The sequence below is a fragment of the Pteropus medius genome, unplaced genomic scaffold (genome assembly GCF_902729225.1).
Source record: "Pteropus medius unplaced genomic scaffold, Ma_sr-lr_union100, whole genome shotgun sequence".
Lineage (NCBI taxonomy): Eukaryota > Metazoa > Chordata > Mammalia > Chiroptera > Pteropodidae > Pteropus > Pteropus medius.
This window is the reverse complement of record NW_024349802.1, coordinates 10,933,129-10,948,283: the sequence shown is the minus strand read 5'-3', so window position 1 is coordinate 10,948,283 and position 15,155 is coordinate 10,933,129. Positions and strand designations below refer to the sequence as shown.

Below are 15,155 nucleotides of genomic sequence, written 5' to 3'. Positions count from 1 at the left end.
TCAATGTCAAGAAAAATCTTCCTACTTCTTTGATGATATTTAAGTAGGATAAAATATTGATAGCAAAAAGACTGATAGTGGAAGAGATAATAATTTAGCATTATAATGCCAGATTATTCTTTATTGGGGTATCCTTAGTAAATTAACTGCATATTTTAAAGACTAATAACTTTTTTCTAGTAAAATAACCAATGAAATATTATATAATAAGCTAAATCTGCTAATTATTAATTTTAAATAACTTTCAAAATAATGTTTGGGGTCATTTAAGATACATCGAGTATACAGGAAGATTTTAAGGGATAGAATAATTATGTAACACTTATCGCATTATTAGTAATGATGATTTATATTTCTAATATTCATTTTCTTTGAGGATCTCATAACACTTTACAGTCTTGAGCTAACAACACTCAAGAACATCTAGTCCATCTAACACATCCAAACAGGTAGTTGGTTAACTTGTTCTTTAAAAGTCATAAAATTAGATTTCTTAAGCTAGGTCATTAAAAATCATCTGGTCCCAACTCCCTTATAAATAATGGAGAAGGAAAAGGATGAAAAGGAGGGGAAAAAACCCAAGAGAAGCCTATGAAAATTTAAGTGATTTGCCGAGAACACCTAGCAGAGCCAAAGTAAGAATATTTACATGACCTTGATGAAATAGTCCAGAAAATAATACTAGATTTCATTTCACAGATAGGAATACTGAGGGAAATGTTTGCTTACAGATCAGTGATATTTCATGGCAGTGATAAAAATTTAAGTGACCTGTCTAATGTTCAGTGCATCAGCTCTTTCTAAACAACTAAGTGTAGCCTTTGTCACTCATTAGACCTCCATTCAGATCTAGGATTATGGGATGCCTTTCATAGGCATTTCTTCCTTTAAGTAGGTCTACTTTTGAATAAAAATGCAGGCCTACATAATGCTAAATTGGGCTACAAAATCTCTTGATAAGAACATAACTTGAATGTATGTATTTACCTTCTCTAATATCTGTTAGATGTTCATTATGGGAAATTCTCTTTGAGTTCAAAAACTACTGATCAGTTATACTATGGTATACCTCTTCTAGAAATAAAAGGCCAAGGAGCTGGAGACAAGAAATACTTATTTACCTGATTTCTATATCATTCTATCTCCCATACCAATTTTAGCTTTGTTGGCAAATACGTGTGAAGAAAATTCTACAGATGACAAATATTTCCTCTATCTTAACGAATGTATCAAAGTTTTAATGCTGAAATTAATATGCCATGATGTAAAGAGAAAGATTCTACCATCTTCAAAAATGGTTTGAAAACACACTCACCAAATGAAACATCTTGACATGTTAGCCAACACAATGTTGCCATCTAAAAATACTATCCTTACTATCATTAGGGCCTTTGGAAACTCAACTGATAGTTGTCTTTCATACACAAGGATCATGTCTATAATAATAAAATGCTGGGCATGGAAACCAGGAAAACACACAACAAAGTAGGTCGAAATTAAAAGCAAGCAAGAGAAAAAAGAAAGTAGTGTTTTATTACCCAAATTGTATTATTCAATAGTTAACTACATAAAATTCTCTACCTTGAACCTGAGAAGTTAAAAGTGAAGCGGGGCTAGAAGACTGTGGTAAAAGAAATCAAACTCTAAGTGCTTGAGCTGAAATATGCTATAGAGATGAGAGCAAGTATGAAATATTAAAACTTTGCCTTCTGGTCTAAAGACTGGTAATTGGGGAAAATGGCCTAGGGTAATACAGGACACCACAGCAGTGGCTCAAAGACTATGGGAGTCTGTCAACTTGTTTTTAAATGTCCTTATTGCTTGTTTCTGATAAAGCAGTTCAGTAATAAATTTGTAGGGAGGCTGATAATATGAAAGCTCTTGTTCTCAGAAATAATTACTTTTCCAAAGAGTTTGTTTGTTTTTCCTAAATATTTCTTTTAGATTTTAAGTACTACAGAATACTAATGGTTTTAATACAAACTTTCTTACAGCGCGTTTACATCATACTACACCTGTAATCACACCAAATACTAAAAAAAAAAAAAACAAAACAAAAAACCCTGAATCCAATAAACAAAGATGCTATATAGAGGAAAAAAACACATAAAAGAATAATATTTATTTCAATATACAAAGATTCCCATTAAGGTGGTAACAAGAGATGTAAATAACAGAAGATATTAATTAGGTCATTTTTTTTCAGAGCTCTTTATAGAATAAGTTCAATGCTTTTAGTTAAAATGATTCTGAATGTTAAACAGAGAGAATTTTCAAAAAACTCTGGAATTAATGAACAATTTTTAATTTCATTTAATTACTGACTTTTCAAAAAGAACATTTTAAGTGGTCTATTTAAGAGTATTAAACTAGTGCAAAGGTTTTAAATAATGGATTATTCAAATTTATGCAATTAATAAAAAGTTAGATAAGCTACATAATCCATAATCTCTAAATACAATGGGTATTCGGTGTGCTTTTAATTGGAAACATCTATAAATATTTTTAATTTAAAATATTTTAAAAGTAGAAAAGCGAAGTTTCAAGTAACTAAGTTTCAGATTGGAAGATGCTCATATTTTGAGGATCTATCTGAAAGTGCTCTAGTATGCCATCAGTTCTGGCTGTGAATTTTTTAAAAGCAATAAATAAGAAAACTCCTAGATTTCTTTTAAAATTCTATTAAGTTCTCAAGTATACATACTACATTTAGATGAGAAGCCATAAAACTTCTCAGTTTCATCTCAGGAAACAATATAAAAAAGCTAAACTGCTGCATTAAATTTTTTTAAACCACAATTAATATATTAACTGATTCTGATGCAGAACATGTTAAAGAATAGGAAACAAGTTTTAAGGCTCTTTTTTAAACAATATAATATCAAAACCTTGAATTATGACAAAAATTAATCTCTAAAATCTAATAAAGCATAAGGGTTGGTCCAGATTGTGTTCCAAAGTTACTTGTACATCCTTATTTAAAACTGAGGGTAAAAACAGTTTCCAAAATAATAAAGGTTCTCAGCCAGCCTACAAAAACATGTATTTAACTCAAAGAACTAGCAAACCTAGATATCAAGAACACACCTATGAGATGCCAGGAATGGAATAGATCTCCACTCCATGCAATGGGAGTGGAGAGTTTTCCATCTGCAAACCACTGAAGGAAATTACTATAGTCTAAAATAGATACTAGTGGGTGGTAGCAAAGACTGAAGGACAAGAAAGATGCTACTGCCTTGTTAGGTTCAGCTAGTAAGAATTATCAGTTACTTTTTCTCAGGATTTAGGGAATGATATGCCTACTTCAATCACTTGTGTTTGACTAGGTCTTTTATCCCTCTCTGGATAATAAAGCCTGAAATTACCAAGTTTACTTATAGGTTTTAAATATCAAACTTACTAGACTTTCCTATACTTTCTACATTTTCTATAAAGAATATATAATTAGAAAAAGAACTAATACTAAAATTGAAATATCTCTCCATAGAGTGCAAAAGCACAGAACAGGCAATATATTTTTAAATGTTAAAATCAATATATAAAATCATTCGAAAGAAGAAAAAAAAGTTATGTCCATGAAGTTATTAAATCTAACAGTATTTATAATAGTAGAAAATAAAAAGTAGGTCAGAAGTTCAATAATAAGTGAATGATTATGGTTCATCAACTTGATGGAATATTATGCAAGACATAAATATAGAGACTATGTTATAATATGAAAAAACACAGGGGAAAATAGAAAACAACTATATTATACTAAGAATATAATTATATGTAAATATGAATGCAAAAGATAGACTGCAAAATAGAAAAATAAACAATTATGTTAACAGTATTACCTTTGTATTTAATTAAGATATGTATTTATCTGAGTCATTTTTTAAATCTTATATTTTGAATGTAAAATAGTACAGTAAATTCAGATCTTTCTATCTGTTCATTTAATGCAATTCTTCTAAGGAATTCTAATCATAAACACTCTGCCTAATTCTAGAAGATTATAAAAATAAAAAACTTGAAAATATTTCGTACTAGATTTGTAACTCGGTCAAAATTAGTTAAGGTTTTGCTATATATTGGAATGCATTTAACTGACATTTCCTCTTTTTTCCTATTTAAGATTTTTCTAAGAACTCTCAGCAAACACATTAAGAAAGTAACTTTGCTGTAGAAAAATGGGAGAAGGAAGAAAAAATTCAGATAAGAATTCTGAGGATAAGAGTATTAAACTTCGTTTACAGTATCTAAGCTTTAATGCTCTACCCGATTTCTTTATTTCAAGTGATGAAATACTTTAATTTTTCATTTTTATAGGTGACCCAAAGCAACTCTAAAAAAGAAAAAAGATATAGAAAGAAGGCAGAAGATCAAGATCTACTTAACACATCTCTCTGTCATAATTCTCAAATAAAAAAGTACACCTCAGAAATTCTAACTAATGGGGAAGATCCTAATTAATGAGAATGAATGCTAGTATTATCGTCATAATATTTAGAATTCATAGAAATGATAATAAGTGACATATACTATACATTTACTTTAGTCAATAATTATTTTCTAACAATGTCCTCAGGCATCTATTTGGGAATGTCTGTTATTGGAAATGGTTTAAAAGGCAATGCCTGCAGTTTTTTCCAAATAACTGAAGCTATTAAAATGGATTCATTATATCGTGTCTCATAAATTTTTATGAAATGTATAAGGGAATTCTGGGAGTTACTCTAGAAAGCAGTTTAAAGCACTCTCACAAAATAAAAATAAATCAAAGCACACATTTCAGCAAGAAGCATGAACCTTTAAGTAGGATATGATTTACAATTTCCCTAAGTTGTAAGGAATATTACATATATGAATCTGCCAGCTAATTTGAAATTTTGAAAATCCAAAGCAGAAAATACTAAAAACAGAAAGATAATAGAATGCTTTAATAATATCATTAAGAAGATGATATCAGTTTTGTTTCTAGAGAAACAAAAGAAATCACTCATCGTGATTTGACAGATTATTCTATTTTGTAAGCATATCATTGAATTTAAGGTATGTCTAATAAAGGGCAGTTTAAAAAGTTCAGGAATGCCAAATGGGATTGGGTGAGAGAAAGAAACAAATAGTTTTACCCAGGAAATGAAATAGTATGCCCATTAAAAATAAAGTGTTCTAAAATACATTTAATAAATTCAACAAAACTAGAACAAATAGCAAAGCATGCAAACTATAGATCTTCTTTACTAGTGTTTTCTAAATATTAAAAATAAATGAATATTATCACAGAGATTCGAAATTAAAAATATCTTACTAAATCAGCCCCTGCTTGAAGAAGAACATCTGCAACATCTGTATGTCCATTTTCACAAGCATAGGTTAAGGCTGTGTCTCCTGTTGCTGTTGTAGCATGAACATTAGCACCTAGCACACAAAAAAACCATACATTTACTTTGGGCATTATAAAATTACATCAGAAAGTTTAATTTTACAATTTTGTGAAACTGATAAACCCAAAGTATGAAAATATTAGTATATATTTTAATGTCCTAATTTTCCTTTAAATATGCTTTATAAAAATGTTTTTAGCCATACAGAAAGGAACTATACCAAATAATTTTAAAACAGTAAAATTTGCCTACACATTTCCAGTAAGATATACCCTAAGAAACAAAAGAGCTGCAAAACCAAAAAATGTCAAAGAGTTTTCAGAAATCATATTGGTAGTAATGCTGGATTATATTCTGAGACAGTTCTATGGATAGTATGGTAAAAATCAAATGAGTAATCCTTTGGTGAAAAGGGAAATTCTGGGCATGGTTCAGAGAAAATATGAGATTGTTGAAGTAAAAAGCCAATGGTTCTGAATTGGAAGTACTGACATGAACTCATGATTTATTTTATCTATAAGAAGAATAATATTTCCTAACTCTGACCAACGAAAAAGGTCTTGACATAATGGTAGACCAAGTAGAAACAGCAACTCTAGCTGAGATTGTGGTCTCCAAGTACCATTGTAAAGACTCAAAAATGTCAAGAAATGAACAGGTTTAAGGGTACCAAATTATGATCTCTATGTCATCCCCACTTCTTATTAACAGAGACTAGGACAAACTAACTTCTCCCTTCCAGAAGCCGCAAACCATTCAATAGAGAGAGGTCAATGAGAAGCCTTATAATCACTAAGCAAACATTAATAACAATAAGAAACTTTTTTAAAAATGACATTTTTGGAGATTTAGGAGCCTAAGAAGTGCAATTAAATTGTAGAGCTGTCTGTCAACTTTTGTAGAAATGAAAAAGTTAAGGTTCACTGTTAAAGTTGTAAGAGTAATATAAAAGCTTTTTCTAAAAGGCATTTTTAAAGTGACATACCAGCAGCCAGTAAATATTTAACCAACTCCAGGTGTCCCTCCTGAGAAGCTTCCATCAGAGGCGTAGAGCAGCCAAGTTCTATATCAGCGCCTGCCTTAATCAGAAAGTCTGCAACTTCAGAAAATCCTCCACAGCAAGCCAAGGTCAGAGCAGTTTCTTGGGTTTCTTCTGTCTGGGCATTTATATTTGCTCCTGGGGAAAGCATAAAAATAGATAAAATTAGTTGCAACAGACTTATGATAAAGATATTAATTGTTCTAATTGTGATAATCATCTCTTATCTTCTCTGCTTCTGGGGTTCCTTCCAGGGTGTTGATAATTTACTTTACCATCAATGTAAAAAAAATACTTTACCTTGTGCCAAAAGTAGTGCCACCATCTCCTCGTGTCCTTCTCGAGCAGCTTCCATCAAGGGAGTGTATCCTTCATCATTAACTTCTTCAAGATTTGCTCCCCTTTCAATAAGTAGAGCTGCCAATTCAACGTGTCCTCCACAGGCAGCTAGTGTTAACGGCGACTCAAATGAATCTGCAGGCATGTTCACTTGAGCACCACTGTCCAAAAGCAAACGTGCTACCTCTACATGTCCATCCTGCAGATTTTCAGAAGTAAAGCAAAAGGAAGGAAAAATTTTTTGAGGTTTTTAAAGTGGGAAAAGAGGAGCAAGAAATTGAGGAGAGATAGAAAAGAAGAAAAAAAGATGCAGCTTAAATGCATATATATTATCTGAGCAATTTGAGATCTGTCTTATCAAAAATCTATTAAAATGATTTTACCTTACTTTTGTGCAAGCCCAAAATTTTCCAAAACAATCAGTCTTATGACAGTTACAATTCCAAATAATTTTGAATTTCCACATTCTTTGAAGTCCAAAAAACTGTTAAATCTAGTTAACAGTACCTCAAAATAATTAATGTTTATACTATTGCCAGGTCAAATATAGCTATACCATCAAACTTATGTAATGTTTCAGTGTAGAAACTGTGTTAGATCTATATAAGAAACAAAGACTAGGCACAAAATAACACAACAAATTCTGTGAAGTCATTACCACTTGGGATTATGTCACCAAGGTAAACCCCTGTGGACTGATATCCTATATTGTTCCTCATCACAAGCCTGTTGCAGTGAGGCAAAAAATTTTACAAAGATGTAAAAATAAATATCTTATTCGCTTGTAAATAATTTTACCATGGGCCCATTTGCATAGATAGTAAGGCAATTAACTAAAACATTCTCATGGAGGGTATGCATTCTATCCCTCCATCACCATAAATACCCTTCGTTAATTTCAAATTCTTTAATTCAAAATTTTATGTAGGCATATAAAATCAGATGTTATGTTGTTCTTTATTTCAAAAATGACCAAAATACTGCTAATGAAAAGTAAAAACTGAATATAAAAATAAGGTTTTATGAGGTTTGGTGATTCTTTCATTAAAGAATTTTAAAAGCCTTAATTAAATGTTATATTTCAGTATTCATCCAGAGTTTCATTATACTTAACTAAATGACTAGCTTAGCTTTAATCACTTTTGACATGATGCCAAAAACAAATAACTTTACATTAAAATTTTAGTTTTACTAATTCTTCAGTGTACGTAAAATATATTTAAACCAAATTACTGTATTAGGTTATTTGGTGTTTGAAATACATTTCTAATTGGAAATAAGGATTTATAAGTGTTCACAGAATGGGAGAAAATATGTGCACATTATATATCTGATATGAGAGTAGCATCAAAAATATATATAGAACTCCTAAAACTCAATAACAAAAAACTAACAACCTGATTCAAGAATGGACAAAGGATGTGAATAGATATTTCTCCGAAGAAGATATACAATGGCCAATAAGCACATGAAAAGATGCTCAACATCAGTAATCATTAGGAAAATGCAAATCAAAACTACAAGATACCACCTCACAACTATTAGGATGGCTGCTATCAAAAAAGCAGAAAATAACAAGTGCTGGTGGGATGTGGAGAAATTGGAATGCTTATGCACTGTTGGAGGGAAAGTAAAATGGTACAACCACTGTGGAAAACAGTATGGTGGTGGTTCCTCAAAATATTAAAAATAGAATTACCATATGATCAAGCAATCTGACTTTTTGGTATATACGCAAAAGAACTGAAAGCAGGGACTTAAACAGATATTTGTACACCTATGGTCTTAGCAGCATTTAGCATGGAGCAACCCAAGCGTACATCAATAAATGAAAAGATAAGCAAAATGTGGTATATACATACAATGAAATATTATGACGCCTTAAAAGAGGAAATTCTGACACATACTTCAACATGGATGAAACCTGAGGACACATTATGCTAAGTGAAACAAGCCAGCCACAAAAAGACAAATACTGTATGATTCTTCTTACATGAGGTACTTAGAATAGTCAAAATTGTAGATAGAAAGTAGAATGGTGATTGCTAAGGGATGACGGGGAGCAGGGAATGGGAAGTTGTTATTCAATGGGCATAGTTTCAGTTTTACAAAATAAAGAGTTACAGAGATGGTAGTGATGGTTGCAAACATGACCTCTGAAATATACACTTAAAAATGGTTCAGGTGGTAAATTTTATGTTTGTGTATGTTACCACAATAAAGGAAATAAAGAAAATAAAAAGTATATCAGTGAGTTGGAAATGACATAGCCAAGCCTACCTTCTGTATTGTTTCCTACATTGACGGATTTACTATTAAAAGTTAAAAAAACATTATATACTTCCCCTTCCCTCTCTATTGTATAATTTTTTAAAAATCTGATCTCATAATAAATATTTTTCCAAAAAATTAATAATTCTTAAAAGTCTATACACATATGATCTTTTCTTCCCATAAAATCTCAAGTGAGTGCAATTTGAAATTACCATGCAAGCCTCCATTAAGGCAGTGTGCATCTCATCTGTTTTGTGCTCTTGATCTGCACCAGCATCAAGTAGAAAGCGAACCATATCCAAATGGCCTTTAAAAAAAATCCACAAATTTAAAAACTATATTTCTAAAGAATTGAGTATCAATGTAATTCATAAGTATTAAAATGGGGAATATTTTCTTTCAGATGTCTATACAAAAATTTTAAGAGAACTTATATTGTATTCAATAAATCAATCAATGACAGTTTTACAAAGCCAGTCCAATATAATAAGCAAGCTCTCGTCAAGGTCTAGGTTTTAAAGATTACATTAGTCCAAAGTACATAATTCAAGTTAAGTAAAGCAATAATACTTCTTCTTTCATTTAATCTATATAAACTATATCAAATCAAAACACTGAAATAAAATAGAATGCCAGGTAAAGCATGTTTGGATCATTTTTCAGAAAAACAGCTTTTAAAATAATAGCTATAAACTCACTGTGGCAATGAACAGGCACAGAAAATTCCATCAAAATAATTTCAACCCTCTTGATACATTTAATACATAAAAAGCCTTAATAGTCAATAAGAAAAAGAAAAGCACTCCAGTAGAAAAATGAATGAAGGACATAAAATGGTAATTCGAAAAAGAATGCAAATGAATATTAAACTGATGAAAAAAATATTAAACCTTCCTATTAAACAAATGCAAATTAAAATGACACACCATTTTTTACTATCAAAATGGCAAATATTAAAAAGAATGATAATACCCAGTGTTGGTGAGGGTGTAGGGTGGGATAAAGGGCACTCTCAAACACTGCTGGTGGGAGTATAAATTGGATCAACCTTTCTAGAAGGCAATTTGGCAAATGTATCAAAAGCCTTAAAAATGTCCATACCCTTTGACCCAGCAATTCCACTTCCAGGAATTTATCCTAAGGAAATAATCAGAGATTAGGCAAAGATGTCTGCACAAGGACGTTATCACAGTGTTTTTAATAATAGTGAAAAACTGGGAACAATTCAAGTGTCCAACAATAGGCCATTATGGTGCATCCATTTGATGTTTTTGGCAGAGACTGCTAGTTCCCTACTCAATTATCTATTTTTCAATGTTCCTTAACAGAACTCTAATTTTATCTGAGTGGCAACACGCATGACTAAAAGACTACATTTCCCAGCCTCCCTTGTTGCTATGTGTGGCCAATGAGATGTAAGTCGGAACAATAACACAGAGCTTCTATGAAGACTCCTTAAAGATACCTTACTAAATTGGAAGGCACTCCCCATTTTGCCCTTGCCCTCTTCATCCTTCTTAGAATATGGATTGCTAGGGCCATAGCTACCATCTTGGTAACCTTGAATATAGAAACCACATACTAGGATGGTAAAGCAGAAAAACAGAATGCTGAGATCTTGATAACAATGGAACTGTTATACTAATCTTAGCCTACTCCTGGACTTGTTTTATATAAAAGAGAAAAGGCTTCTCTTTTGTTCAGATCATTATTAATTTAGGTTTTGAGGCATATACAGCCAAATCCACTAATAACTGCAATAGCGAAATATCATTATGTGACCATCAAAAGTTGTATTACAAAAATATTGAGGTGGCAAAATGTTCACGATACACTGCCAAATAAAAGAAGCAGACTGTAAAACAGTGTTAAGAGTATGACCACTTAAAAATACAGGCATTCCTTGTTTTATTGCACTTTGCAGATGTTGTAATTTTTACAAATTAAAGGCAAGACCCTCCTCCCTCAACAAGATTACAGCTTGCTTTACTGCAAGACTTGCTTTATAGCGGTGGTCTGGAACCAAACTCACAATATCTCTGCGGTATGCCTGTATATATATATTTGTTTATGAATATACTTTAAAAACACACTGGAAGTAAATACATTACAATATTGTTTACATCCTTTAAAAATCTTTAGATAGTAGCATTACATGTAATTACAAAGTTTTCTTTATATTATTTTGTGTTTTTCAGGTTTCTGTATCATTGTGATTATTATATTATTTGAGTGTGTATTATTTTTGAAATAAATGCTGGAAAAATCGTAAGAAACAAAAATCATTAAAGAATGGAAACTCTAAATCTGTACTAAGAGTTGACTTCATAGCTAATTGAATAAATTTGAATTAAAATAATAAAAAAAACATACACTGTGAAGTTATACTTTAGGAAATACAGGCTAAAATGGACTTTATATATAATCTCTTATAAGCTAGATAATTTTATAGCACAGGGAAAACATAAGCAATGTAAAATTAACTCAAGTACTCAAATATTCAAAGTTGTTATAAAAAAACATAAATTTTCATACATATCGAGTACCTTTGTAGCATGCAAGTGTAAGAGCACTTTCTTTGAATTCGTTAGAATGAGTGTTGATGCCTGCTCCATGATCTAGAAGAACTCTTGCAACTTCTACATGACCTGCACTGGCTGCTTCCATTAAGGGGGTATGTCCATTTTCATTATGATCTTCTATATTTGCACCTTCATTAAGTAGCACTTTCACAATGTCAACAAATCCTCCAGCACAAGCATAAGTTAATGCAGTGTTTCCTAACAAAGAACAAAAGAAATACAAAATTATGATAAAATGGATACAATTATGATTATGCTACTGTTCTAGTTCTACCTCTTCCATTCTTACATAAACCAAACAACTATCATCTCAAACTTTTTGTTGTATTGGTTAGAAGCATCATCTTAATTTTTTTATTAATTAAAAGGTTTATTATAAACAGGTCAATTTACCTCTCTCCTATTTCCTTAGCTTGTAAAATAAGCTTGAAAAATCACTTTCAACATATTTTTATCTAAAGTATTCTAATGTATCATTCAAAATTATTCCTTTATCTTTTGATACTGTACAATTTAGAAACACTTAACATTTCATTTCTATATATATATTCATTTCTTCATTTTCTTTTACCTCTCCTTTATCTTTACAGATTTATTCATAAGATAATCCATTGTTTTAGGTATATTTTCCTTCTGAAACATATAGACCATCTATATTTATGTGACCCAGTGAGATATATATAAATCCCCCTCAGTATAACTCCTTCAAAAGAAAAATTTCTTTAAAAAGTTTCCTACTTATTTCTTTCCTGATTTTGTTTCAAGAATTTTTATTTATTAAAGGGGGTAGGGAGGTTTTTTAACCATCCAACAGAATGAGACTGAAGAAGGCTGTTTTAAAGGTTCAGCAAACCTATCATTTCAGAACCCAGTTTGTTCAGAATTCAACCATTTAACCACCTCAGATGTTATGCACATTAATATTACTACAACTAAGACAATGTGGTCAGCGAAATGACCTAGAATCCTTTCTAGGAAGGCTTGCTCATTTAAAAAATAAATTAGGATACATTTAACATATATTTAATAGTATGGAACACTGATATGCTTTCATTATTTACTATATTTTAAAAAAACATTTAGTTGCCTCACTAAATGCAAGGAATCTCATTACTAAAACTATACCTGTAATTCAAGACATACAACCAAAGCTCTGCCTGTCTATAAATCTAGGAAACATAAGTAAATAAAAGAGTGGTCTTTACTAGAGTAGCTTTCATGCTGCCACAAGAATATCTTAATAGTAAATGCATTCAGTACACTTGACATGAAAACCCCTATGGGTAAATACTCTCAAGTTAATCTATAACCTAAAGTCAAGGGAGTTGTATTTAAATGAGATAAAGTATTATAAGAGATATAGTTCATAATTTTGCCTCTTCACACATTACATATCATTATGGCAGAAAAAAAAACTGTGCTCCACAGAAAAATTGTTGATCTTGATCAAATAGAAGTTAAGTATGTTTTAAAGACTTTTGAAGATATCAAATTAATCTATATTTTATTCAGAGATTCTAAACAAAGGCTAAGATTTTTCTGTAGGTTTACAACTGGTTTTTCCTAGGAATCAAATTTTTATCTCTCACATTATAATTAATTATATCAACTTATTTTCCTCAAACGCATACATCATTTTCTATATACCTGTTGCAGACTGGGAGTTGACATTTGCATCGTGAAGAAGTAATAGCTTCACAATATCTAGATAACCTCCACTGGATGCTGCCATTAGGGGAGTTATGTCTCCTTTAGTCCCTCGATCTTCAACATCAGCATGCATAGCAAGTAATACCTTTAAAACACATATACACACAGAGAGAAATTATCAATTTTTACCATTAATAGTATTTCTAGAGAATATACTGTATCTGGGAAGATATTCTTTTAGAGTGGGGGTGAGGAAAAATAAAAAAATAATCACCTTTGGGAAAATATGGCAGTGTTCACTGCTCAAAACACCAGTTTAGATGCTGTATTTTATAATACCATTACATATATCAATCTTTAAAGTACATAATCACATTAGCCATCCTATTACAAACTATAACTACTCTTGTCAAAGAATCTGTTATGTCTGGGATTATCTAGTAAGAGTACAGCAAAACTATACTCACAAGACAGAAACTAACTGGTAAACACATGGCTATTTCCCAATATTGCTCTAACAGAAGGAAAAAATTTTTTAAAATTGGGGTAATCTGGCAAAATGAAAAATCATTACTTTCTACTATAGTTGTGTATTATTTCTAAAGCAAGTTTTAAATATTATTTTTTTATGTGTTTCTTATTCATTAGGACTAGTTTTGACTAAATGGTAGAAAAATGGATCATGCCTAGTTGTATTTACAGGCAAAAAATTAATTATGTATCAGTTTCTATTTTACCCAGGGCCAAAAAAGGAAAGGTCTCTAATTATAATTTCTTTTACTAATGATAAAAATAAAACATCAAAACCCTTCAACAATTTTAATTACTAAAGATTATTTCTGCTTACTTGTGCTAATTCATAATACCCTGCTGAACAAGCCAAACACAACAGGCTTTCTCCTTCTTCTGTATGTTCATTTACACTTCTGCCTTCATCTAGTAATTTACGAACAGCATTTACATCCCCATCTGAACAAGCTTCTGCCAAACTGCGACTGCAAACGAAATCATCAACAATTAACCAACACAGAAAGACCGAGGGACTTATGATGATAAATTACATTAAATATTAATAGTCAGACACAGAAAAGTATTGATATAGTAAGAAAAAAATTGTATGATCATCTGTTTTAATATTTATTCATGTATGTCAACCAAGCAAAAATAAAAGAATATGAAATAGCAGTCATTTTTATTTTTCAAAACATCCTAACAAATTGTCATATTAAATTTTAACTAAACTTTTTTAAAGCACTAGATGTACAGGTTCAGTGCACTCAGTGGGCAGGGTGCACCCGGGATTTGGTCCATGGCTCCACCTGGGGCTCAAAACCAGGACCTTCTGTGTGTAAAGCAGACATGCTAACCACTACACTACGGAGCCACCCCTGGATGTACAACTTTTTAAACTCTACTAGTGTTAATGACTCCCAAAGACATTCGGGATATAATCCTATGGCTTAGAATTTTACCTTGTAACAGCAGAAGGTCAAAATCTAAGTAAAAATTTTACTGCAGAATGATTAACAAAATCGGTGAATCTCAAACTTTAATGTGCATACAAATCACCCACGTTCCTTTTTTAAAATGCAGATTCTGATTCAGTAGATACATTTCTAATAAGCTCTGAGGTAATGCTGATGCTGCTAGTCCATGAACGATGTTTGAGTAGCAAGCACCTAGATTACTGCATTAGCAAATCCATTTCATTTATTATTACCCAACCAGTCAGTTCAGGGTTTACTACTATAACTGTTAGAATAAGTAACTTCCTTAGAAATGGAAACCAGTTTGGATTTCTTACACTCTAGTATAGTACATTCCACAAGATAGCTCAATGAATATGAGTAAAATAGAAGAATAAAAATATAATATCTATTTTTATATTCATATATA

At 31.1% G+C, this 15,155-nt stretch overlaps 1 protein-coding gene across 5 annotated transcripts in view; it reads right to left on the bottom strand.

The window, feature by feature from the left end:
- ANKHD1 (ankyrin repeat and KH domain containing 1) overlaps window positions 1-15,155 on the bottom strand; it is a 90,723-nt gene that overhangs the window by 50,053 nt on the left and 25,515 nt on the right. For 4 of the 5 annotated variants that reach the window (XM_039836287.1, XM_039836288.1, XM_039836290.1 and 1 more), the window contains exons 4-10: window positions 14,107-14,254; window positions 13,257-13,404; window positions 11,574-11,807; window positions 9,240-9,334; window positions 6,715-6,952; window positions 6,361-6,552; window positions 5,300-5,409 (exon numbers count right to left, since the gene is read on the bottom strand). In XM_039836287.1, coding sequence (XP_039692221.1) covers window positions 5,300-5,409; window positions 6,361-6,552; window positions 6,715-6,952; window positions 9,240-9,334; window positions 11,574-11,807; window positions 13,257-13,404; window positions 14,107-14,254 — 1,165 coding nt within the window. The remainder of the gene's footprint in view (window positions 1-5,299; window positions 5,410-6,360; window positions 6,553-6,714; window positions 6,953-9,239; window positions 9,335-11,573; window positions 11,808-13,256; window positions 13,405-14,106; window positions 14,255-15,155) is intronic. The other variant, XM_039836291.1, reaches the window with a different exon arrangement.